Here is a 25775-nt window from a genome sequence, read left to right on the forward strand (position 1 = left end):
AGATGAACATGAAAAATTTACGTGATTAAACAGTAAAACTAAGTCCAGACCTGCCAGACAAGGCTGTTGCCGTAACTTGTTTTTAGTGCTCTGGCTTCATAGTTGATCTTCTGCTTTTATTTTCAGCACTCGTCTCCCTTTCTGCCTCTCTTTTAGGTTTTGGGCGGAAAGATGTGGTGGACCATCTGCTTCAGACGGGTGCTAATGTGCATGCACGAGATGACGGAGGTCTCATCCCGCTGCACAACGCCTGCTCATTTGGTCACTCTGAGGTGAGGCTTCATACCATGTTAATGTACTCATCAGAAGACTTCTGTCATGTTTGCATTCAGGAGGGTTTACCTTGTAGTGACGTAAGTAGATGCTTCCTAGATGAGTTTTAAACACCACACTCTCTTCTTCACCTCACAAGAGAAGTGTAGAAGAGAGGACTGCCAGGGTGGAGTGGGTGGAGAAGAGTGTCAGGGGTGATTTGTGACAGAACGATGGCAGCAAGAGTGAAAGGGAAGGTTTACAAGATGGTGGTGAGTGCTGCTATGATGTGTGGTTTGTAGATTGCAGCACTGAGGGAAAGACAGAAGCATTTCTTGAGGCAGAGATGAAGATGCTAAGATTTTACTGACCGAAACTGATCATACAGGATGCCAAGGCACTCTTTTGTACAACAAATTATGAAATGGATTTTAATTGAAAAATTATTGTACAAGTAGAACATCCATCTATCTTCTTCCGCTGGAGGCTATCCCAGCTGTCTTAGGTTAAGCGACAGTGTACACCCTGGACGGGTCAGAGAGTCAAGTTCTGCTTGGTTCAGCAGTGCTCTCCCCTCGATGCTCTCCACAACCAGAAATCCACCTGGTTCTTCATCCAATCTAAACTTCATAGATAGGTCAGCTGACATATAATAGGTAGGTATTGGTTAATTGGCTGAGTCACGCCCAAGTAAATACCGGACTAGATCATTACTGATGAGGAGGAGGGGGGTGACATAATCCCCATATGTCTGAAAATAACACATGCATGAAATGCATAAGGAGGATGCTATAAATATACACACAGGTAAAAAAAAAAAAGGGGGGGGTCTTTAATGGTAAAAGCACATTTGTTAAAAGATCCTTATTTATGTCTCTAAAATGTAAAATATCTAAAATTTAGACTTAAATTGTAGACTTAAGATGAGATGTCTAAAACGTTACTTCTTCTTTGGCTAAAATAATAAGATTAATTAAATAAACATTACTCATGTGAGAGTAATTTAACTGGTAAAAAAAGAGAAAAGGTGTAGTTCATAAAAACTCATTGATAGAAGAATCCTCATTCATACCTCTGGGGTGCAGACTCTTAAAACGGAATATCCAAGATGCTTCTCTTTTTTTCCGGATAAAATTTATATTGCCACCTCTTTTTTTCTGTTTCCTGTCTTGTATTTAAGCAATTTTTACAATGTTTTACTATGACCCTGATGAAGGCCACAAGCCAAAACGCGTTGGTCAGTTATTAAAGTTGTTCATCTTCCCTCAAGTGTTGCTGGAGTTCCTGCTTTGTGAATTCTTTTATCCTCTCCATGCACCTTGGAAGCAAGTGAAGTTGTGCCAGAAATTTTTTTTGCTGCGATTTATCTTCATCCATCTAGCCATGCCTGACATTCATTCAAGTTTTTAATCCAACTTTAACTGGATTTATATCGAGTCACACACAAAGTTTTTTATATGTCGCCAAAGAAGAAGTTAAAATGAGCTCCTAATGAAGGTTCCAGCTATACAGATTACACTGAGCATATCTGGAAAATGACTCTCATTCCCCCTTTCTTATTCTGCTCATGAGTGAGCATGCAGATGTTTTGGATTATCTCTGACAGATGTGCTAATCCTTTTTGTCTTCCTGGCTTTTTACTACAGTAATCAATCCAGCATTCACGGTTTCAAATGTTAGAGAGCTTTTGGAGCTTTGTTGGAGAGCACAGAAAATTGGAGCAGTAATGCGAATGTATTATCACAGCAGCGGTTAACATTTTGATGACAGATACTTGGAAACTAAAATTGATCACTCACACACAGCTAAAACATTGAAAGTGGACAACTGCCTTGTTTTTTTTTTTTTTTTTAAATCAATTTATCTGTGTCTGCATTATGGCGGGGCGATATGGCCAAAAATATTTATCATGATATATATTTGAAAATTTGCAATAATGATATAACTGACGGTATAACTGACGCGAGACAAAACTCCACAACTTTATTAGTGCAAAAAAACCAAACAAAAAACAAACCCCATCAATGTATTTTCACTTAAACGAGCAGCTGTTTTTTTTTATGTGCATTAAAGCTAATTCCTTGCTGACAGTTTAACCAAAAGGCATTTCCAGTGGAAATTGGCCGACATATCCTCAGCATAACCATGTATAATATTCACAAAACTTAAAAAGAGGTTATACACACACAATGCGGTAATATTATGTTGAAGTACAGCACGTATCACTCCGCGAGGCTCCTGCCTAGAATAGCCGTAATTCTCCGACAATCCATCAAGCGGTGCAGCTTCCTAGCTTTGTACTAAAACATTTTTTGACAGATTTTCGAGCGCCGTGTACGACATAAACTCGGTTCGAGGTCAGCACAACCAGAATTCATACATAAGGCACACAGGATTATAAGGGGAACTGTCGATTGTTCAGAAAATCAAAAGAATGATTTTGAGTGTGCCGTATTTTCCGAAAAACAGTAATAACGACGGCCCGCTAGCATGCGCTACCAGAAATTGTGCTTTGTTGTGTATCTGACAGATAAAAGCCAAAACCAGTTCCACAGCACTGAAGTTGGAGCATTTTTACAAATCAATTCTGGTTCATTTGTTTCATTCAACAATCCGCTTTCGCCCTCCTCATTCTCTGTCGCCGCCATGCTTTTTCCGCCATGTGCGTATGAAAACAAAGGCACTGCGCATGCGCGTTTTACCCATATTCTACCGGTATTACCGTGAACGGTATGATATGGCTCAGCCCTAGTCTGGATCATGATGGCAGTCCAGACTTTCCTCTCTCAGCTGGGAAAGGGAGAGAGTGGACGCTGAGGTGTTCCCAAGTTGCCTCACGGGAATTGTCTCTTCACTGTGTCCTGCTTCTGTCCTGGGGTCTCCTCCCAGTTGGACATGGCCAAAACACCCCACCTAGGAGTTATCCCAGGTAGTATGCCTGAACAACCTTGACTAGTTGTTTTCAGTGTGAAAGAGTCATAGCTCCAGAATGACTAAGCTCCAACTAAGCAACTTTCTGTAAGGGAGAGCCTAGACACCCTTGGGAAGCTGATTTCCATGGCTTGTATCTGCAGTCTTATTCTTTCGGTCATATCCACTGTTTGTAACCGTAGGTGAGGATAGGGACGTGAATTAACTAGTAAATCAGCAGTTCCACTTCCACGCTCACCTCTCTCATTACCACAGCTGACCGTTACAGCATCTGAATGACCTCAGAGTTCACTCTGTCAGTCTCCCACTCCCTTCTTGCTTTGCTTGCCTTTGGATTGAGTGGTGGTCAGAGGTGGAGGCCTTGGCATTCCTATCTTTTATTGTTCTTTTAAAGTGTAGCAAGTAGCAATTATAAAAAAAGATTGATGTAGCCTCTGTGACATCACCTACTGATTTATGAAATCTTTCGAAACGTAATTATCTGGCTGTTTAAAAAATCAGAGAGAGAGAGGGTTAATGATAGCTGCGGCTAGATTGCAGATTAGCAATATGCAAACATGCTTACTTCTGCTAAAAAATGTGGATATGTAGAACTAGAATCTGAGAGATTACTTTAGGCCATTAGAGGAGCTGCAGTCTTGGACCATCTATTTGTCTTCATTGTTCAGCATTCTGCTTTGCACTGCTGACAAGCAGTGCAAAGGTAAAGTGTTCTGTGGCCATTATGCTCGTACGGCAAAAGTGTGAACACATTCTCTCAATCTCTTTCAGTCCCACCTCTCTTGACACATCACATCCACTGCTGCAAGCCGCGCTTTGGTGACGTTTCGGTCAGTCGTGCGCTCCTCGATTTTTGTAACCTTGCGTGTTTTGCTGTTGCTGCAAAAGTGCTGTACAGCCAGATTAGGTGTGGTTGTGCGATGTTGTCACCAATACAACATTAATTTTAAGAGTATGTTGTTAGATTTTTACATTTGTTTTGCAGGAAAAAAACAACTCAAAATTCAAAGCAAAGCAGTTTGTAGTTTGACTTTTTATTTTCAAACTGTTGCTCTGTCTGTGTTACACATGCAATTATTACATGTTATAAAGTTTTAAAAAAAAAAAGAACGATCTGAACACCCATATGCCACAACCTTTTTATTGTAGGTGGTGTCCTTGCTGCTGTGTCAGGGGGCTGACCCAAACGCTCGAGACAACTGGAACTACACTCCGCTGCACGAAGCCGCCATCAAGGGCAAGATAGACGTCTGCATAGGTGAGCACACAAAACACACATGGCAAAAATGCCAGGCCATGACCTGTACAAAGGGGTTTGCATTAATGACTCTCACTCAAAAAGTATGCATTGCACAGCAACCGTCAGTACATTCAAAAATGTGTTTAGTGGCATTTGAAGGTCTCGGTATTGCTATTTTTCTTGTGTCTGTTGGCCCAGTAAGATTGAATTAACCGGTCGTGTGAACAGAAGCAAAACAGAAAACAGTCAGTGCTCGAACTGGTTGCCATAATAGTATTCTAGTTTGCTGCATTGCTCCTTTGGGTACGGTAAAAGCCAATGTTTATTTTTTACAGTCATTTAAATACATTTTCTCATCTTCGTTGATAATGCTTTGTTAAATTTTTTTTACTAAAAATTAAAGTTTGAATTGAAGAGGTGTGTTTGTGCAGCAGCTCACAAGCTGGAGTTTGAAATGTATAATCATTATATAGACTAGGGCTGCCACAAACGATTATTTTGATAGTCGACTAGTCACCGATTATTTTTGCGATTAATCAGATCATGCATCCATTGGACGTACAGCGTACAGCTTATTGCACCAGCAACATCTGCTCTTATATAACTATCATTAGCTTACAGATTTAAGTGTTTAAGGTATGTGCTAACTAAAAATAAAGACAAGATGACAGTTTATTAAATTTTAATGAAATCTGCAGGTTGTTTCGGTGAAGTTTAATAAACTCCTTGCTAAATATAACAGGACACCAGAGTATGTTCTCGAGCATCTCACACTTCTGATAATCAGTTGTCTGCTTGACGTTTATTCAGCTGTGTAAAAACTTTAACTTTGATCTCAGCCAAACCGATTTACTCAGGAAAAAATAAAATACTAAAAAAAAGCCAAACAATAACATTGTTAAGTTATCTAAGTGACTTATGTATGTTTAACCTGAGTAGCGAAAGACGGCGGTGGGTTTGAAAACGATTTGCCGGGAGTCCGGTGTTCTCACCGGCTCTAGTGAGCCTTGCCCCCGGCTAGCTATCGAGCTGGTGGGTAACAGACGTCTACGAAAACGTCGGAGCGCTTTTGAAAATATGTGGTGTCTTGATAAACTGAGCAGATATTTGAGGTTTACACAGCTACATTCTCGCCTAAAAATATGTTAAACATTTATTTTGTGACCCAGAAAGAATAATAAGAGTAATATTAAAACTAACTAGCTGTCGCCATTGTTGGAAACTGAGCTGGGCTGCACTATGAATTCTGGGACAGAGCTACTTCTTCTTCGGGGTTTAACGGCAGCTGGCATCCTTGTACATGCAGTGCTGCCATCTTCTGTTTCAGTCTGTTATTACACTTTTAAATCCTACTACTTATTCCTGCGTATTTTGTGATCTTACAAAGCTTCAAACGACGCGTCGACTATTAAATCAGTCGTTGACGATTTTGATAGTCGACGTAATCGTGACTAGTCGACTAATCGTGGCAGCCCTAATATAGACATTATATTAGAAACTTTAACGACCCCAGCCCATGCTCTATACTGCTATGCTTTTATTTCCCAGTTAGCTTAAAGCAGCAACTAATCTGTAAACTGTGTTACTGCCTATTGTTAGTCCCCCACCCACCCCACCCCACACAGGGGACAAAAGGAGCATTGATTTTTTTTCGTCTTACTTGTGAGTTCACATTCCTGTTGAGATGGTGCAAAGCGATACTAAAGTGTTTGATCCCTTCAGTCCACAACGACCTCTGTTTAGCCGTCTCTGTCATCACGACTCGTTGTCTGCCTGTCAGCAGCAGAAAGGAAAGTACCTTTCAAGACGGTCTATACCGGGCTGACTGATAACAGCGACTTGCTGTGCAAAAATAGAGTCTGAGTAGGCTGCACGATGGTTTTGAAGAAAACAACATTGCATTTATTTATTGATTCATTGATTTTTAGTTCCCTGCCCTTTTGTTGTGAGTAGGCAGAGTCTTAACTATGGTGAAACTTGCAGGTTCTAGCCTCACGGGTGCTCGTAATCATTTATTATGGATACTCTCGCAGCATATCTGCACCGGGAGATTTGTGTGATTTAACCAGCTGTGTGTAGAGATTACATGTAACCAAGTGTCGCAGACAGTCTTAAACAAAAATAAAAAAGCCAACTTGTATCCTGGGGTAACGTTTGTCTCACACACGTCTCAGATGAAATTGAGTTGCAGTCATTCCATGAGACAGGTGAGCGATGGATTCCAAAAAGGCTTTCTGGGTGGATTTACAAATGAAGATTCAATTCCACAGAAAAATAGACGAGCTGTGTTACTGATCCCCGAGGAAAATCAGAGGTAAACACGATTGGCCACAAACATGAAAACAATCTGAGCTGTAATCTTTATGATGTTTGTGGAAAAGTATTGCTCAGGATGAGGACTAAGAACAAATGACTGCATGAACACTCAGTGACACCTCGCCTGGAGTGCTGAGAGCAACAAGGAGGGAAAGTTGTGCCAGTCTTTTTTCTTTTTTTCATAGTTTCTGCAGGATGCCAGGGCTCTGAAAGATTGCATAGCAGCAATGGGCTTTGTGGTGCTGTGATGATCCCTGAGAACCAACTTCACTCTGCTCTCAGAGGTTTTATCGATTTATCAATAATTATGAATGAGACTGAAATTGAGGTAAAAAGGGTTAAATCTGCTGTTGACTTTCTCTTCACTCAGTCATGTTTAGTGTTGGTTTTCAGTCTAAGCAGTGCTTGACTTTAAAACTTTCTGAAAAACTTTAGAAATGAGATGAATTCAGAAACTTCAAGCTGAATCATACCAGGAAATAAAGACTTCACATTTCCAGGTTCAGTTTGGCATCCTGCAGTCTGACTTTTAATGAATTTATGAACGACACACTTTGTGTTTTATTGTTTAATTATATTGACATGACATTTTAAGCACAGCATCAGTTGCAAGTGAAATTCTCTGTGATAGCTCTTTATAGCAGCTGGCTTTGTTTTACAATGGCTCATTTAAGGTCTTTACAGAGCCGCACTGATATATTGGCTAATATTTGCTATTTGTTGATGAATTGATACGTGCATTTATATCAGCCAAAAGATTGTTTGTCGGTGTTGCATCTTTGTAACAGCTGGTTTAGGGTTTCTGTAACAGGCAGTTTTGAGGGTCCACAGCACCCGGTTTAGGGTTCCCCAACATCCGTTTCGCTTTAGGGTCTGTACAACAGTTTGTTTAGACTGTTTGATTTAAGGTCCTAAAACAGCTGACAGTACCAGCTGTGTGACCCTCTCTTTTTCAGTGACTGTCTTATAACCTTGACCTCCTCCCACATTGCTTTCTAGAGATGTGTTTAAGTGCCCGTCTTTACTACACAATTTTTTGTTTGTCCCCGTACTGTACTTAATCAAATTTGACGTTGTTTGTATTCGATCAAATATCGCAGTGAGAGTAGCTGTAGGGCAGGGGTCTGCAACCTTTAAGACCCAAAGAGCCATTTGGAGCCGGTTTCCACGCAAAAGAAAACACTGGGAACCACAAATACTTTTTGACATCTAAAATGAAGATAACACTGTATATATTGTTTTTTACCTTTATGCTTTGTGTGAACAACTAAGGTGTGTTGCTTATGAAATCCATGAAATGCTACAGAGAAAATTACATTTTATTTATGTAATTAACACATTTTGAACTCTTAAAGAAATATAACAAAAGGAAAGACGCCCAGCTGAACTAAAATGATCCAGCAAACAAAAACTGTTGTGAGCCGCCACCCTTATGTCGCCTTTGGGCTTTTGGAGCCTTGACTTGACTTTTAAAAATAATTGGAAAAAAAGCACTATGCTGCTAAAAAATGAAAAATAGATATTTGCAAAATTCTGCCTAAATATGTATTTTACCTGGTTAATGTGTGTGGCGGGGCGTGGTCTGCAACGCCGCTGCAGGGGAGGCGGACGCACCTGAGCGGCACCCGCATTCACGCCTCGCCGCCTTAACGTCTGTGCTCTCTATGCTGTTGTGTTGGTATGTGTTGGCTGTGAGCTGAAAAGCTACAGCCGGCTGTATGCGTCAGCAACCGTGTGTGAAAAGTGGTCAATAAAGAGATGCTGAAAAGCATGTTCATGCAAACATCGTCGGGTCTGCCGTGACGTGTTTACAATGGGACTTCTGCTCCTGAACCTCTGCGCACAGCGTCTGCAAATCGGGGCTGTACAAGTCACTTTCATCTTTACGCAGGACTGTAAGCTGTCGTCTGTGAGGCGTGAGCGGTGTTTGTTTTTAACAAAGCTCACGGTGGAGAACAGCTGCTGACATAATGTGGATCCGAAGATCCATAACTGGCCTACCCGAGGTCGAAAGTCTCGATAAATACACGGCGTTTTGCCCGGTACACCAGCTTCCGCAAGTGTGACGCTTATTTTGAGCGATGAAAAAATAATAAAATATAATTTTATTTTTATATTTCAAAATCACAATAATCTTCCAATTTAGAATTACAAGTTAAAAAATTACTAACATAAATAAAATACACTTCAGCTAAATACTTCTAATTTATTTTCCCAAACCGCGCAGAGCCGCACTATAAGGACTAAAGAGCCGCAGGTTGCCGACTCCTGCTGTAGTAGATGGAGCTAAACAGAGAATATTTTGTAATATACTATTCAAGCAAAATGCAAATATGTTTTTTTTAAGCAATATGTTGTTTGAATTTGATTGAACATGCCATTTGCTCATTTGCAACAGCAACTGAAACTTGCAGCCTAATATGAAAAGTTTGGCACACTTGCTATACCAATAATCACTTCTCAGATTTTATTCTTCAGGGTGAAACGATAGATTTACAAAGTTTGTACAGTCAGAGTTTTCTGACTCTGACATAGTGTATATATACAAGCAAACCTCATGAAGCAAGTAAGCAAGCTTTTAAGACAGCAGTTGGAAAATGCTTACAGGCTAAATCTGTTTAGATCAGGCTTAATGCTATGCAGACTTTTTGGGGATTATTTCAAGGACACAAGCAGCCTTAGTTGTTTGTGACCTTATACACTGTTATACAGTGCACCGAAAGACGCTTTAGTAAATATTAGTGCCTTCATTTTGAGAAAACACGGCCTAATAATTGTTTTGAACCAAGAACCTAATAAATATGATGTTTGCTGCCAGTTCAGAAGGCAAATATTTCCAGGTCACATAATCAAGTGGTGAGGTAATTTAAAAATCTGGCTGCCATCCTCAAAAGCATTTCTTTCTCTTGCCTTTGGCACAAAGGAAAAATGCAATCCGCATTTCCACTCACCATTATTCTCCTGGATGTGTGTGTCCCTGACTGCACAATTTGCAAAGCTGAATAGATTTTCTGCAAGATTTCATAGTAAGAATTCAAATTAAAATACAGATGATCTGATGTCTGTTAATTTTAAATATATTTTTAAACAGTGCTTTCATAGATCTAATAAAGCTGCAAAGGTAATTTAGATTAAATTTTGTTATCAAAGCGACATAACCTTTGCTTCAAGCGCTTTTTACTCCATATCTTTGAATAAAAACTATTATGCTCATTTCTAGCTCCACATTCTTGTTCCAAGACTCTAATCAAGTATGTTTTGAACAAGTCACAATTTTGAAATGACCTCTGTGTTCTGTACTTATCTGTTTTTCTTCTTCTCCCGATTCCTTTAATTGATTAGCCCCTCAAAGGTCTTCTTCCCCAAAAGTTCTCATTCGCTGCCCCTTGCCTGGCTTCCATAAACAGAACCCAGGGCTTTTATACTTTGGCACTGCATGAGATTACCATATGAGGAAATAGGTCCTGATCTGATGTCAGTTTTGGCACAGGACTTGGAAATATATTGTAAATCAAGAGAGATGCCTGAAGCCTGAGCTTTTAATTTACAGGGATTAGTTTTACATAAGCTTACCAAATGATTATGCACAGAGGTTCCTTTTTGAACTGTTACAAGTCAAGACCAGAGCATGTTTTTGGATAAACCCACCAGCCCACCGCATGCAGTAAAACTGCATCTATAATGTCAGATGTGGACCAGAAAAGGTACAGAGAAGATTTGGTTTGCAGCCCAAACTGCAAAGTTACAACCAAACCGAGGCATGTAAACAAAAATCACATGGTCTAGCTTTCTTGCTTGTTGGACAGCATTTTAGTAGCCTGTCATCCTGCCAGGCTAAAGATTTAGCAGCTCTGATTTGACTGTAAATTCAGCTCAGCGTGATGGACGCTGTAAGTAAGAAGTAAGAAATTAATCTCTCATTACTCGACTTGCATATTTTCAGGTTCAAGGTTAAGAGAAAATCACATTGACATGAGGATATTTCAGATCCTGAGGCAGCCATGCTGAAGACGATAGCTTCCAGTGATTCCAATGACAGTTCCGTATGTGGATTATTTTTATTCTTTCCACTGCTTCTTTGTTCGCGAGGGGACGCCACGGCGGATGGAGCCGCATGTTTGATTTGGCACAGGTTTTTCTTACGCCTCATGCCCTTCCTGACGGAAATCTCCCAGGGATTTGTGTCTCTTCCCGGTCTCGAAATGGGACTTGTTCATGTGTTAGCTGAATGTGTTAACCACAACACCATGAGTATAAACCACTACAGGGCCATCCACCTCTGGGTGCTGCATTAATGAACCACAATGATCTATTTGATAAAAACAATGTGATTGTATCCATGCATGCATGGAATTGTGAGGATCCTTATCCATGCATTTTATTTTATGGAATCCATGGAGCCTGATGGGTGGAGACAGCTTTTCTGGTTAAAATGTCTCTTAACCATCCAGCTAAGGCTGATGTCAGTTTATTTTTCTATTATTTGAAGGTAATAGAAAATCATTTAGTTTAGGAAATGTCAAAAAAGTGAACATTGCCGTCACAATTCCACTGAAGTGGCATCTTTAAAGAGACTGTTTTTTACTTTTATCTATTTGAACAATTCTTGTTTTTGAGAAAAGAATTGGTATTTTTGTCTAGATAAATGACTTAGAAATTGCAGTTTATTATTTTTTTTCTCCTCCCTCTTAATTAATATTTTCAGAACAACAGTCCTCACGTAATTTGGTGCTCCATGCATTTATTCAGATCATATTGTTCAACTTCCCAGTTATCACTGTGTGGCCCGCCGTGACGGAGCAGAAGAAAGACCTCCTTATCTTTACTGTATGATGTGCATTTTGAGCAGATAAAAGCAAAAGATTTTCTTAAAGAAAGGCTTTCACTGTGAAGCGTTTCCAAGAGAACTCTGAATCATTAGATTAACTAATATTGACACCAAAATCATTAAACAGGACTGCTTCTTGGCTTTGGGTTAATCATGCATCGTATTTCTTGTTCGTCATCCAACTCCTTGGACCCAAAGGTTTTCAAACAGCTGAATTGGTTTGACCTTTCTGTTTTTGACTCAAGCTGTTTTGAACCTGCAAACAGCTTTGTAGGGGGCGAGACCTTTAGGGAGGGATGAAGGTGCCACACTTGAAGGGAACGGAGTACACTGGATTTATAGCACAAAATGACAAGAGAATGATTGCAAAATGGTATTACCCTATTATCGTCTTGGAAGCTAAATAGCACGTGTTTTAAGTAGAACCTCCCACTTGCATTACTTACATTTACACATCTTAAAACCACTTTAGTTGAGACGGGCTGAGAAGGAGATATCTCTGTGCTCATTTTTTGTAAAAGTTGTTTGCTGAATGGTCACAGGTATCGGAGGCATTCGTAAGATAACTGTTGCAAATGTAACATTGTCCTGACAACTAATCTAGCATTTAAAAAAAGGATTTGGGTCGTTCAGAGTGGGCTTTTGCAGGTGTTACAGCACAACTATGTCCTCTGGAGACTGAACTCAAAATTAGATGCTGACAGTTGTGAATGAATTACAAGCAGCACAGACCGTATTGCAAGATGCATGAGCATTTCAGGCTGTGAATGTGAGATTGCGTTGCTGTATGGTTGTGCATCAGACTGTCGTTTCTCTCTCTGGCAGAGTATGGGCACATCTTTATACTCTCACTGTTGGATTGGGATTGGCGCAGAGTTAAATCATGTTTTTGTTGAGGGGTGAGTGGGTGAATAAGGTCTGCGTCAGTGCCGGGGCCGAAAGAGAGAGAGAGCACGTGCACGTATGTACCAAGATGCCTGCTTCTCTCCTCTTCTTCTGTGTCGGCTGTAAGCCGGGTGGTTTCAAGTGTACAAAGGGCATGTGCGCTGGGAACTGCTCAACACTCACAATAGTGGGAAGTGTGGTGGAAAGGAAGTCAGTAAGAGTATTGACATTAGCACCCTCAAAAGGGCTCATTTAAAAAGCGCAAGCAGAGTTTGTTATTCAGCTCATACCTGTTCGGTAGTCTCATGCCTCTAGCCTCACCTTGCTTTGTTCCTTTCCTTTCCTTTCCCCACATTTCCAGCTCTCTTGTTTTGTTTTGCTCTTCCTCCCCTCTTTTCGTCCTCTACCTCTCCCATCCCCTCCGACTCTAAGCCCCCCCCCCCCCCCCCCATCCCATGGTTCCCTCTCCTCGTCTCTCATGTCCCCTCCTCTCTTCGCCTCTCCTCTCTCATCTTGTTCTCCGCTGCATCGCTCAGTCAGTTGGAGAGGCAAGAGTCTCTCCACTCGCACTGCCTGCCCGCCTCGTCGCTGTTGCTGCTGCTGCCTCGATTAGCCGTAGCCTCTCTTCTCTTCCCTTTCATTTCATTTTTTAAACTTATATTCTCAGCTTAGTCACAGCCTTCCCTTCCTCGTTCGTGGAAGTGTGATGTGTTTTGCGGCCGGTCACGTAGCTGTTAAGTCCGCTGTTTCTCTCTGGCGGTGTGTTGTAGTGTAGCTTTTGCTTGCTTTTGTTGTGGCATGTCTGTTTACATCAGCAGCATGGGTCGCAGGGCAGGGGCAGCCAGGGGCAGCCGAGGGAGCAGCACTAGCAACAGAGGAGGAGCAGCTGGAGAAGGAGGAGAGAAATGTGAAACGGGACTGGCAGGAGCACTGCCAGGAGACACAACCGCGGGAGGTGGAACGGGAGGGATAGCTGAGGATCAAGTGGTAGAGAAAGGAGGAGGTCCAGGACGAGCAGTGTATGGAGAAGGATGTGGTTCAACAGTAGCAGCGGGAGGAGCAGGAGGTGGACTGGGAGGAAGTGTGTGTCGGGGAGTTTGTATGTCAGTCCAGGAGCTTAGCTACTGTCTCTGTCTGCCCTGTTGTTGTACAGTGTTACTGCAGCATGGAGCCGACCCCAACATCCGCAACACGGACGGCAAGTCCGCCCTGGACCTGGCTGAACCCTCCGCCAAGGCCGTGCTCACAGGTCAGTTTCCTGTCTGTCTTTAAACGCTGCGTACACTCAGAACAGCAAATATGTGTTTCTTTCTGTCACGGTGTGTGTTCTTGTGCAGGCTGCTTGTGTGTACTGCTCATAGTTTCTTGTGTGCCTTCCCAGCGCTCTTCTACTCCTGTCTTCACGCTAAGTGTGCCCACAACTTTCATTTCCTCTCTCTCCCAAGGTTTCAGGCAGCATCACCTTTTTTCTGCCTTATCTGTCACGTTCTCATTTTACAAGGCTGCGCTGCTCTTGTGTTCAGTGTGGACTGCACACCCATTGGTTACTACATCCCATTTTCTTTGTTTTGCTTCTCTCCAAGGCTGGAGTTTGTGGTTAGCGAGGTCGTGTCTCTGCTTTCTTTTTTGTTCTCTCTTTTTTTATTTCCTCCGTTGAGTCTTTTTGGCTGAGGCTGCACTCATCGATCAGTCACTCAATAAACCACTGTTGAATTGTGTTGAATGTTTTTTTTGCTCGCTTGCCTTTCTCTCTGTAGTCCTTTATTTTTCCTTCTTTCCTTGCCTTTATTCACAGAATTATATCATGAACATCAGCAAATTGATAAGAACTTTGCACTGCAGGTCCACATGTATTAGCCGCTGCAACACCCTAATGTGTGCGAGGATAAGCATTGATCATCATTTCCTACACGGCTTGATGTGAGATTTAGATTTTTAGACTGAAATCACAAGAAACTAATAGCTAACATTCAAATCGTTTTGACTTTTCCCTTTTTTATGTATTAAATCATTTCCTTACAGTAAGGCAGTAGAAACAGGTTTTGACGTCCTCCAAGCAAAAGAAGGGGAAAAAAAGCTTGCAGCGCATTAGTGACCAAAAAAACTTTGCTGTGAAACTCAAGCTAATTATTGGTTCTTTCATTGTTATAAGCTCATAAAAGCAGCAGGACTCATTACACCTATTCAGTGGTAGAGGAACCACTGGGACATAGTTACAGCTTTTTAATGAGGAGCTTATGAAAAAAATATATTTTTTTAATAAATAGTTAAAACCCCCTTTTTATTATTTTATCTCACTTTTTTTTTTCTTTCTTTTTTTTTTTACATCTTTCCTTTCATTATCATCACTTCTTGGCATTGCATATGTGTTATTTTGACGATCAGAGCGCTTGTTTCACAGCGATCACTCAGATCGCAAAGGTTGAAAGACTGCGGGTTCGTATGGATCCGAATGTTTTGGTTCGCTGTAGTCTTAAGTAAGTAGACTTTTATATTCTCTTACTTTCGCTCTCTCTGGGTATTGATGTTGACTCTAAATCAGCACCCGCTTCTGTGTTTACACTGAATTTCATCACCGTGCTGGTCCTCGCTGGTAAATGAGATGAACCTGGAGATACTACAGCGAGGAGCAGTGCGGTGTCAAAACAAGGCGCTCAACAGTATATTTGATAGAAAATGTTTACCGAACATTGCAGACTTAATTAAGTGTGCTTATACTTTATGTAATGACTCGAGGAGACTAATAATGTAAACAACAAACCGACTGAGACCTGCTTACAAATTGGGAGTATAGTAGTGCAGCTTACACTGCGCACTCGCAGAGAAGCTCACAGGAAAAGGTTTTTTGGTTTTTTTTTAATGTTCTTCTCTGTGAACTCCTTTAATTAGAATAACAAGGCTGTGAGTTGCTTAGAACAAGGGATGTCAAGCAAAGATCTTGCATGTGGTATTTACAAGCAACATGAATGTCGTTATTGTGTGGTTATACATGCTGATTTGGCCCGTTTGCCAGCACAGTCAGCAGTTGCAGCAGCAGTGGCTGTGACACGGGGCTCATGAAGGTAATTAAGGCATTTAAGCTACTTCTGCCCAAAGTCATAACTCAGTCATGTCTGAACACATTTTAATTTAATTTTATTTTTTTTAGGCTCAAGTGTGATTTACGCTTCCATGTGATAACTGGAAGAACTGCAAACAGAAACTGCTCAAAGTTAATTTGCCATATTGCCAGAGTTATCGCGATGCTTGCACCAATTGCCCATCATCAAATTCATTTTTATTGCATACACTGATTCAACTCACTGTTTGAGCACACTCGGTCTGCATCCAATGTATCGATGGAACAGGACAGTATTCCACCAAAATCAGAACATCTGTGCAAGGCAAAAACTGGAGCACGAACAAAAAACGCTGCACGCCTCCTGACAGAGCAACACCTGGAGCTGACAAAAAACTCAATGGAGAGCCACCTGAAATAGACGCAGAACAGTAATACCCATGATTTATTTTTAACTTACTTTCTCATTTTAACGTCAGATAACTCTGTTCAATTTACAATCCAGTCGCCAAAGAAGTTGGTATGGTGAAGAAAATGTAAATCACAATAGAATGCAATGGTTTGCAAGTAATAATAGAAATTCTATATTTGTTTTAAATAAGAGTTCAAAGGCATTTTTTCTTTCTTTAAATGAAACTGACATTCATATTTTGATTTTGATGCCAGCTATGCTTATCAAGAGTTGGGACGGGGGGATGTTTTCCACTGTGTTGCATCATCCCTTCTTTTAGCAACTGTAATTATTTTGGAACTGAGGAGACCAATTACTGCAGTTTTAGAAGCAGACGTTTTCACATAGATGTTTGTAATGGGATTTTAGCTGCATAACAGTCTAGACTCTCCCAGGTCATATCTTTAACATTTCATGACAGCCAAGTATTTACAATGGATAAGAGGTCTGGACTGTAGGTGGGCCTTTTTAATACAGAGCTATGCTTTGTAATATGCGCAGAATTTGCTTTGGCACTGTCTTGCTGAAGAAAGGTCCTCACTAAAAAGATGTCTGGATGTAAGAAAACTGGTGTGCATTCTCTGACCACCTTGCACTCTTTTGCCTCCAGAACTGTGTGATTTCTTCATGGCGTAGATTCTGCAAAATGTTGGAAACATTCCCTTAAGAGGTTTTGATCCGTATTGATATGATGACTGTCACACAGCCATCATGTCTTTCCACTTCCTGAAGGTGCTCTAGTGGATTGATATCTGGTGACTGCGGCAGTCATTTGACTAAGTGAACTTATAATCATGTTTTAGGAAATGAGTTTGAGATGATTTAAGCTTTGTGGCATGATGCGTTATCTGGCTGGAAGCAGCCATCAGGACATGGGTACACTTCACAGCAATACTCAATTAGGCTGTGGCATATTGAATAATGATTAGTTGGTACTAAGGGGCCTTAAGTGTGCCAAGAAACTACCACAGCATTGCACCAACACCAGCATACTAAACCTCCAGGCAGGAAGGATCCATGCTGTTGTTTATAGCAAATTCTGACCCTATCGTCCAAAAGGGGCAGCCGAAACTAAGCCTCAACAGACCATGCAACTTTTCTTTTTCCAATCTTTTTTTTAACTTAAAGCTGAAAGCAGTCTGGCCATTCAGCTCTGATATCAAAAAGACATTTTCACCTAGACAAATGCCACCCATTAGATATTTTTTCTTTTTTGGACCATTCTCTGTAAACCATGGGGATGGTTGTGTGGGAAAATCCCTTTAGATCAGTAGACTCAGAGAAATTCTCATACCAGCCAATGTGGCACCAACAACCATGTCATGTTCTGCTCCAGTCGGATGTTTGGTTAAAACTGAAGCAGGTCGTCTTGACCATGTCTACATGGCTAAATACATGAAGTTCCTGCCATGATTGTGTGATTAGGTATTTGTGTGACATGACATGACATATCGGAAGGTAAAACTCCTATTAGGAAGCTGCTAAACAGATACAGATCTAGCATAGAGCTGAAAACATAAATAATGATGGACTACTTGTGACTCTTTTTTCAGGAGAGGCAGATGTGTGTTGTGACATTTCTGTGAAAAAGTCAATAGTAAAGTATTTACAAGGACAGCTAAACCTGTCAGTTTCAAAATGTGTCATTTTCAAAAATAATCTGCTGACGCATTCAGGCGAAAAAATATAGCTACCGGTGAAAATAGTTGATCACCGGCAGTCTGAGTCTCCACGCCACTGCGAGTTCCCTTCATCCTGCGGTGGTTTTGTTTGTGGCTCGGCTCAAACAAATCACCACATCTTGTTTGTACTGTGAATTATGTTTTTAATAGTAGACACTAATTACCCACGCTATCATCCCGTTACATTGTCTCTGCACGTCACGCCATTCTGGAAGGATTGCACTGTTGTAATTACTGTAGGAAGTGATGCGTTTAATGGGATGCACTGACTGACAGTTTTAGTATTGAATATATGGTCTGGGTTTGGTAAAGGCTGCAGGGGAAAAAAACGAGCTAGGGGAGTAATTGTGAATGTATGTACTTGTGTTTTTTATTTGTAGCCTGTGCCGTGCTCTACGTGACGGTATGGACCTTTTTCCCTCGTCCTATGTATTGTGTGTCTTAGATTTAAAGGTTCTGCTCTATTCCACTTCTCTGCCGCAGGCCAGCACAGCTTTCAGTCTGCAGTGATGGAAGTTTATATTGACCCATAAATTAGCTATACCACTCTGCCACATCCAATAGGGTGCTCTTAGGAAAGTCTGTCCCCTGTTAGCTGGGGATGTGAAACGGAAAGGCAAAAAAATTCTGTTGATATATTTATTTTAATGTGGGTTCAAACCCCTCACACTGTGCTGTAATTTTAAAAAGCAACTCTGTCAGATGACATCTGCGAATTAGTTTTGGGGGTTTTTTTTGTTTATCTTTTGTGAAGTTCATCTCGCAGTTTGGTTTCGTGATCAGGATGAACATCACAACAAGACAGACCCGTGTGGACTGCCAGCTTTTTGTTCTGTTAATTTACTCAGGCGCTCCCCAGATGCTCTTTTTACACACACACAGCCAGGGAAATCTGCGGATTGCTGTTTCAGTCTGTTGCAAGCATCAGACACAACTACTCACGTCACACTAGGGGGTAGACTCACATGGACAGCTTCACTTCCTACGTTTCTGACAAGTATTTGACGAATAAAGCCCTGGTGTTGTGCTTCTTGTTGGTTGCAGAAGTTCAGTTGTGTTAGACTCTTGTGCTCGACCACATGACATGTTTCATCTGTTAAAGCACGCTCTGATTGGTATGCACAGTCTGTCAGAATCTGCTTTAACAGTATCAGTTGCACAGAAATAAGGAATTAGTTCTGATAGAAATGTAAATTCTTCAAAGGAAAGAAAAAAGCTGGAGGTAAATCTGTCCTCATTACTCTAAGATGCTTTTGTAGTATGAAAGCTTAGAGAGTAGCAAGTTAATTACATTCCTTATCAGGTTACAAGGGAGAGTGCGCACAGGTTTGCTGTGAGATTAGCCTGTTGCTAAATGGTCAGTGGCTCCTGAAGTTAGTTTTAAACTGTGTTTGTTGCTTGGTTCGGCTGACTTGTTTGGCCTGATTCAAAGTCCTGCGTCATTTTGAAACATCCTGAGAAACACCAGATGGATTAGCATTTTATGATCAAGCAAAGTAATTTTTAGTACAACCTTGAGGCACTGCTCTCTATCACAAGGTGAATGAGAATGTGACTTTTGGGCAGCCTATTAAATCAATTATGCACGAGTTCTGATGGACAGAGTATTTCACGTTGAAATCCTTTTGAAAGTGAGCTGTTGACTTCAAGATTAACCAGGATGAACCTTTGATGATTCACGGTGGACTGTGTATCACAAGTGTCAAATAACAGGATGTGGTGAATGCTAAAACATGAGGTTTTAGCCTATATATCCTCCCTCTGGTTATTCAAGATCCTGTCATGGTGATCCCAGCCTAAGCAGGGTGTTCCACATGTACCTGTCCTCAGCAAAGTTTCCTCTTATTCTGGAGGATCCTGAGGTGGGCCCCAAGCTAGATGATATATATAATCCTTCTAGCAGGTTCTGGTTCTACCCTGAAGTCTCCTCTGAGTGTGAACAATCTCCAAAGGAGGCACTCTAGCTTAAACCAGCTGAACTCCTTTTAATACACAGGAGCCAACCTCTTCACCCGATCTCTAAGGCTGAGGCAGGCCACAGAGCTCATTCTTCTAGTCTCTACCCAGAGCTCATGACCATATGTGAGGGTTGGAACGTAGATTGACTTTGTAAATCAAAAGCTCCGCAACGGCCCAGCGCAGTGCTTACATTACTGCTGATGCTGCACCTTTCTGCTTGTCCATCTCACGCTTCATTTTACCATCGCTTGTCCACAAGTTCCCAAGATCATTAAAACCTTTTGGCTTTACTGTTACTCTACCTGTCTTCATTATAAAAATAACTCAAGTGTTTTCAGTACCTCTCCAATAAGCTACTTTAGATCTACTCTGCGCTCACTAGAAAAGGGACTGACTTTTCTACTTCAGTTCATTTGTGTGTTGAGTTGTAATTAACTTTTCAGACAAAGACAAAAAAGTTGCTTTAAAATATATTCAGTAAAATACATCAGCCTAGCCCATATTAGGCTTTTTTAAGATAGTGTTTGCTGTTAGAACTGACATGTTGAAGTCGAGATGGGACTATTGCAGCTTTCTTCTTCCCCTCCATACACAAAATGTTTCTGCCCCCGTTGAGGTATTTCCCTTCTCCTTAAAGAAAATCACTACAGTTGCTTTATTGATTGAAAAAAGCGCACTGTCTAGAAATAAGAGGAAATTGTTACTTTTGGTTAAGGTATAAGCATGTTACCTTGACTAGTCCCAATTTAATCCTGTGATCACTTGCAGAAGTCATTAGCGTCATGAGAAAGAAAAAAGACTAGCAGGGGGCTGTTCTGCTTATATTCAGAATGACTGCAGATATTATTTCTTCAATTAAAACCAATAAAATGATCTGTTGATTATCCAGTACCTGAGTTAGGGTCTGATACCCACCCTGCCAGATCGTCCCACCAACAGCCATGTGATCAAACTCCCAAACTTTTCCTTGAGCATACTGCAAATGAGCAATTGAAAAATACCCACAAAGTAATGATGTGAAACGTCTCAGCGGGGGTAACTTGGGATCACCAGGAGGCTTATTCTTTACATCCATCTTCCTTGTCATTGATGATTGATCTTTTTCTGGCCAGGCAGTAGTGATTGGGACAGTTTCTCTCCATTGCTTTCTTTCTTTACCCATCAGATACTGCACTGTTTAATGAGCTTGCAAGTACAGCCTGTACTTCATCCACCTCTCATCTGTACATCAGCCCTCCGTGTCGCTCTTTCTCTTTGACATGTCGTCTTTGTCCCTGTGCCCCCTGTTATGTCTCGTCCTTCTCGGGCTGTACACCAGTCGGCCTCTTCATTTTTCTTTTTCTGACATTTGTCTTTTATTCTCTTCCTCCTCTTTACTTGAATTAGCTGACTCCACCTCATCCACTTTAAATCTCTGACAGTAGCCTGTCCTTCGTAGGTGACAGTGTGCCACACACTTAACGCCACACTGGGGAAGGTAGTGATTGGAGACGGTAGCATGGATCAGAATCGTTCCAACCATCTCTAGTGATCTTGTGCACAAGTGACCACTCACAGTCAGCTACTGACTTCAAAGTGATGTTGATGCATCTGAACGGTTGGGGGTAATTTTAGAAATCACATCTATTGGGTTTGTGATACTTAAGGACGAGAATTTATAAGAATTTAGTGATTCTAATTCCATTATCGGTATCACTTACTGATTCGATTCCTTATCAATGTCCTTATTGAGTCTCATTGGGGTCTCACTAGCTCTGCTTAGGGAGTCACCCGTATCTCCAAGAAAGCATATCAAAGATAAAACATGCAGAAAATTAATTGCATGCTGTGTTTTCAAATGTGTGTGCATGTCACCTCGTTGTTGTGATCAGCGTTGGGGTCATTACTCAAAAAAATTGATGAATTACAAGTATAACAGAACACTTTTCTTAAAAGTAATGCAGTATGTTGTTAAATTACTCTGAGGAGAAAGTAATTTGTTGCACTACTTATTACATTACGTTTGCATGTCTCTGTGAAATTATGTGAAAAGCATTGTCTCACAACTACCTTTTAAGAATATAAACCTATAGGCTACAGTCCCACACACCAACATAAATCCTTATCCTAATGAGAACACACAGATTGTCTTAGTATTTAGATATGAACACAAAGCTGACAAAAAAAGAAAAGATGAAAACCAGCACAAAAAACAATCGCGGCAGTGATTCTACTTTAGAAACATTAAATTGGGTAGAAACGGAGGCTGTAGCCCGACTACTCAGTTTGTTAACTGTAAGTTCAGGTTCTGGCTGCTGGGCTGGGGTCAGCATTCACTCAGCTTTAACATCCCTCTAGGTTCTTGGCTAGCTTAGCGTTACCATGAGTTAGCATGAATGCAGAGAGCTGAAGTTGTCTTAGCAGCAAAATACAGTTCCCTTTCAGTCGATTCACTCGGTACAACACATAAGTATGGGATATCACGCCCTCGCGTGTCCTGGCTGAAGAAACCTTTAATCACGCCTTTAAGGCAGATGACGTGTGATGACACGCGCACGGCCCCGCCTGCACATATAGCCACTGTCATCACAGTCATCCCTCAGTTCTTACGCTCTTCACCTCCCTGAGAACACCTCTGCTGAGTTGGGCTAGCTAGCTGCTGCTAGTTAGCTCCGTTGTCTGCCGACTTGAACTTAGCTTAACTGCCCCTGTTGGTGTTAGCCTCCACCGCGCAGTTGGTGTGTAGGCTGCCCGCGGAGCGCTAATGTCAAGATTTTCCTGTGCAGCATTTTGCTTTGTGTTTTGGAATGGACTCCAAACCGAAGCGAGCAAAGCAGAAATCTTCTGTTCGCCCCTGTCCTCAGGGATGCGGTTTCTCTTTGCACGACAGCGACCAGCACGATGCCTGCCCTGTCTGCCTGGGGATCGTTCATGCAGGAGAGCGTTGACGGAGCCCGAAGCCTGTGCGTTTTGTCGCCAGCTCCGGCGCTCGACCCTGGAAAGACGGGTGACGTTTGTGGAAAAAGTGCTGGGACGCTCGGCTGTCGCACGGCATGACCCTCTCCTTTCCGAGTCTGGAGCCTCGGCTTCGTCCGAGTCCGAAGACAAGGATTTTCCGGTCGATGTCCCCGCAATTAGCTGGGCTGACCACATGGAATATGTTGACGGGTTAGCCGATGACGAGCCGGAACCATGCAGGAGCGCTGACGAGCTTCAGCCTGGGTTGAAGCCCGCCAGCGCTCCCCAGGATGATGATGACGTGCTGGACATCGGCCTGGACATCCCTGGTTTGTCGGAGGATGAGCAGAAGAACTCATTGTCGGCCCAATGTACCGCCGCTGCTGCGCCGGTCGGCCACGGTGACACCTCTCTTTTCTCCCTGTTTCGCCGTGCTGCTGAGAAGCTGCAGGTGGACTGGCCCTCTCCTCCGCCAGCTCAGAAGCCGTCACGGTTCGCGGGGTTTTTCCTCCCACCGGAGCCCGCAACGGCCAAAAACTGCCTTCCCATGTTCCCAGACTTTCTCTGCGAGCTAACAGCATCATGGGACAAAATTCTGTCTACCCGCGTCACTGTGTCCGGCTATGGACGGTACATGGAATTGGACGGCGCCGAGGGGGCTGGCTTAGCTAACCCACCCCCTATGGAGCCGTCTCTGGCTGCTTATCTGGCCCCGTCCCATAACCATTGTGTCGGCGGCCCTGCAACTGCAGATTCTCTGCTTCGCAGCTGGAGAAGATTTATCTAGCTCAGGCCGGCACTGCTCGCGCCATGAGCTCTGTCACTATGCTCCAGACGTACCAGGCAATGTGCCTGGCGGAGCTCAGATTGCTGGTTCCTGATGACAGCCCGCTGGCAACTCTTCATAACAAGGTCAGAGTCGCCACAGATTACATCCTCCGTGCGTCTCGCTGTGCAGCGCTCTCCCTGGGCAGAGGGATGGCTTCGACAGTAGTGGCGCAGAGGCACCTGTGGCTGACCCTCTCTGACGTCCCGGATAGGGACAGGGCTGTATATCTGGACGCACCAGTGTCTGCGGCTGGGTTATTCGGACAGTCACTTGAAGCCATTCAGGCTAGATTCGATCTGAGGAAGAAGCAAACGGAAGCTCTGCGCGATAGCATCCCCAGACGTCAGCCCAAGCCCAAGCCTGCAGCTAGCTCTCACAGGCCCGCCGCTCCTCTGCCGACTGGCAAGAGACCGGCGCCCACTGCTGAAGTGGGTGTGCCGCCAGCGAGAGCACATCCTCCGGCCAAAGCTCCACGCCAGTCGGCCTGGAGCAAAGGCCCACCCTCGGGCCCCCGGCGGGACCCGACGCCCAGGAGGAAGAAGCCTCAGCCCTCCTAGCTGTGGTTTCGAGTGGAGAGGGGGTCCAGCAGCAGGGAGACACTGTTTTTACCCCTCTGTTGCCGCACAAGAGGTGCCGCTTAAGTTCTGTTCAGGTTGTCAGCCCCAGAAGGCGCTGCACTTTCCTAACACTGTCTCCCAAACACAAAACCCCTGCACACAAAATACCTCAGGTAACTCCCTGTTCAGGTGTGTTAAATGTTCAGGTGACCACATCGAGTGTTCCCGCTGTTTTTCATTGTTGTGCCCCAGAAAAGGTGCCTCCAACAAAATGTATAAATGTACGTTTCCATGTTACAATCAATAAAGAGTGTTGTTTATTCTCAAACAATCAGAAATGCTCAGCCTGCAGACAGAGCCAGGTCAGGCAGGTGATGCAGTCCCCTGCAGACACACTGGGGGGCGACAACGCCCCGCCGACAGTGCTGCAGGTCAACCGGCTGGCTGCTCACTTCCCTCAGTGGCGCGCTTGCGCCCCCTCTCCGTGGGTGCTGCGAACCGTTGCCACGGGTTACCGGTTGCAGTTCCGGGTCAAGCCGCCTCATTTCCAAAGAGTCGTAAACACGACTGTCAACACCGAGGCGGCCATGATACTCAGAGAGGAAATAAAGGCGCAATTGCAGAAAAGAGCAATACGAGAGCAATACGCTTCGGAGACAGACAAAGGTTGGTACAGCTGTTATTTTATTGTTCCGAAAAAAGGGGGAGGGCTTCGTCCCATCCTCGACCTGCGAGTCTTGAACACGTATCTATGAATGTACAGGTTCAAGATGCTAACACTCAGACAGCTCTTGAATGCGGTCGGCCCGGGAGATTGGTTTGCAACAATCCATCTAACAGATGCTTATTTTCATGTGGCTATACACCCGAAACACAGGCAGTTTCTGAGGTTTGCATTCGAGGGCGTAGCCTACGAATACCTAGTGCTGCCGTTCGGGCTGTCGCTTGCTCCTCGCACCTTTGCGAAATGTGCCGAAGCAGCGCTAGCGCCCCTCAGAGAGAGAGGAATCTGCATCTTAGCCTACCTAGACGACTGGGCTCTCGTAGCTTGCTCCAGAGAGCAGGGGGAGACACAGCTGTCGCTGGTTCTGTCACACATTCAGACACTGGGGTTCTCTGTGAACTTTCAAAAGAGCTCGCTAATCCCGAGTCAGCAGATTACTTTTCTCGGTTTGGAAATATGCTCGCTTTCCAGCCGCGCACGTTTGTCGGAGCACAGAGTGGCCACGTTTCATCGCTGCCTCGCTCGGTTTCAGTTGGGACGCAGACTGCGTTTCCAGACGATATTAAGCTTGTTGGGCATGATGGCATCTATGATCGCCGTAGTGCCACTTGGACTGTTAAAAATGAGAGCGTTTCAACGCTGGACTCTCTCTCACCGTTTGTGTGCATCGCGTCACCTCCGGAGGAGGCTGCTGGTAACCGCGTCTTGCATGCTAGCTCTCAGTCCTTGGAGGGAGCCCGGGCTGCTCCTGTCTCGCTCTCTGCTGTTATGGTGCATTGTTCATTTTCTGTCTCTAAGAGCCACCCATGTCCCGGGCCACCTGAACCTGGGTCCGGACCTTCTCTCTGGGGGGGTCCTCTGGTGAGAGAATGGAGGTTACACCCTTTAATAGTGGCTCAGATTTGGGACCTATTTGGCAAGGCGCAAATAGATCTTTTTGCTTCCAGGGTAAATACTCACTGCCCCCTGTTCTTCTCCATAATCGACCACGATGCACCCTTGGACGCGCTAGCGCACCAATGGCCAGACGTGCTCCTGTATGCATTTCCCCCAGTGGAAATGATATCTCCAGTTCTATAGAGAGTGCGTCGGCATTCCCCCTCTCTCTGATTCTATAGGCCCCTTG

The 25775-nt window shown here is 43.2% G+C and overlaps 1 protein-coding gene across 2 annotated transcripts in view; it reads left to right on the forward strand.

Annotated features, from left to right (window-relative positions):
* The window catches only part of LOC120714648 (poly [ADP-ribose] polymerase tankyrase-1), a 106607-nt gene that overhangs the window by 1987 nt on the left and 78845 nt on the right, over positions 1 to 25775 (forward strand). Inside the window, exons 2-4 of one of the 2 annotated variants that reach the window (XM_040000991.1) lie at positions 157 to 272; positions 4333 to 4441; positions 13606 to 13701. In XM_040000991.1, coding sequence (XP_039856925.1) covers positions 157 to 272; positions 4333 to 4441; positions 13606 to 13701 — 321 coding nt within the window. The remainder of the gene's footprint in view (positions 1 to 156; positions 273 to 4332; positions 4442 to 13605; positions 13702 to 25775) is intronic. The other variant, XM_040000992.1, reaches the window with a different exon arrangement.

The sequence above is a fragment of the Simochromis diagramma genome, unplaced genomic scaffold, assembly GCF_900408965.1.
Source record: "Simochromis diagramma unplaced genomic scaffold, fSimDia1.1 OVJJ01000596.1, whole genome shotgun sequence".
NCBI classification, from domain to species: Eukaryota; Metazoa; Chordata; class Actinopteri; order Cichliformes; family Cichlidae; genus Simochromis; species Simochromis diagramma.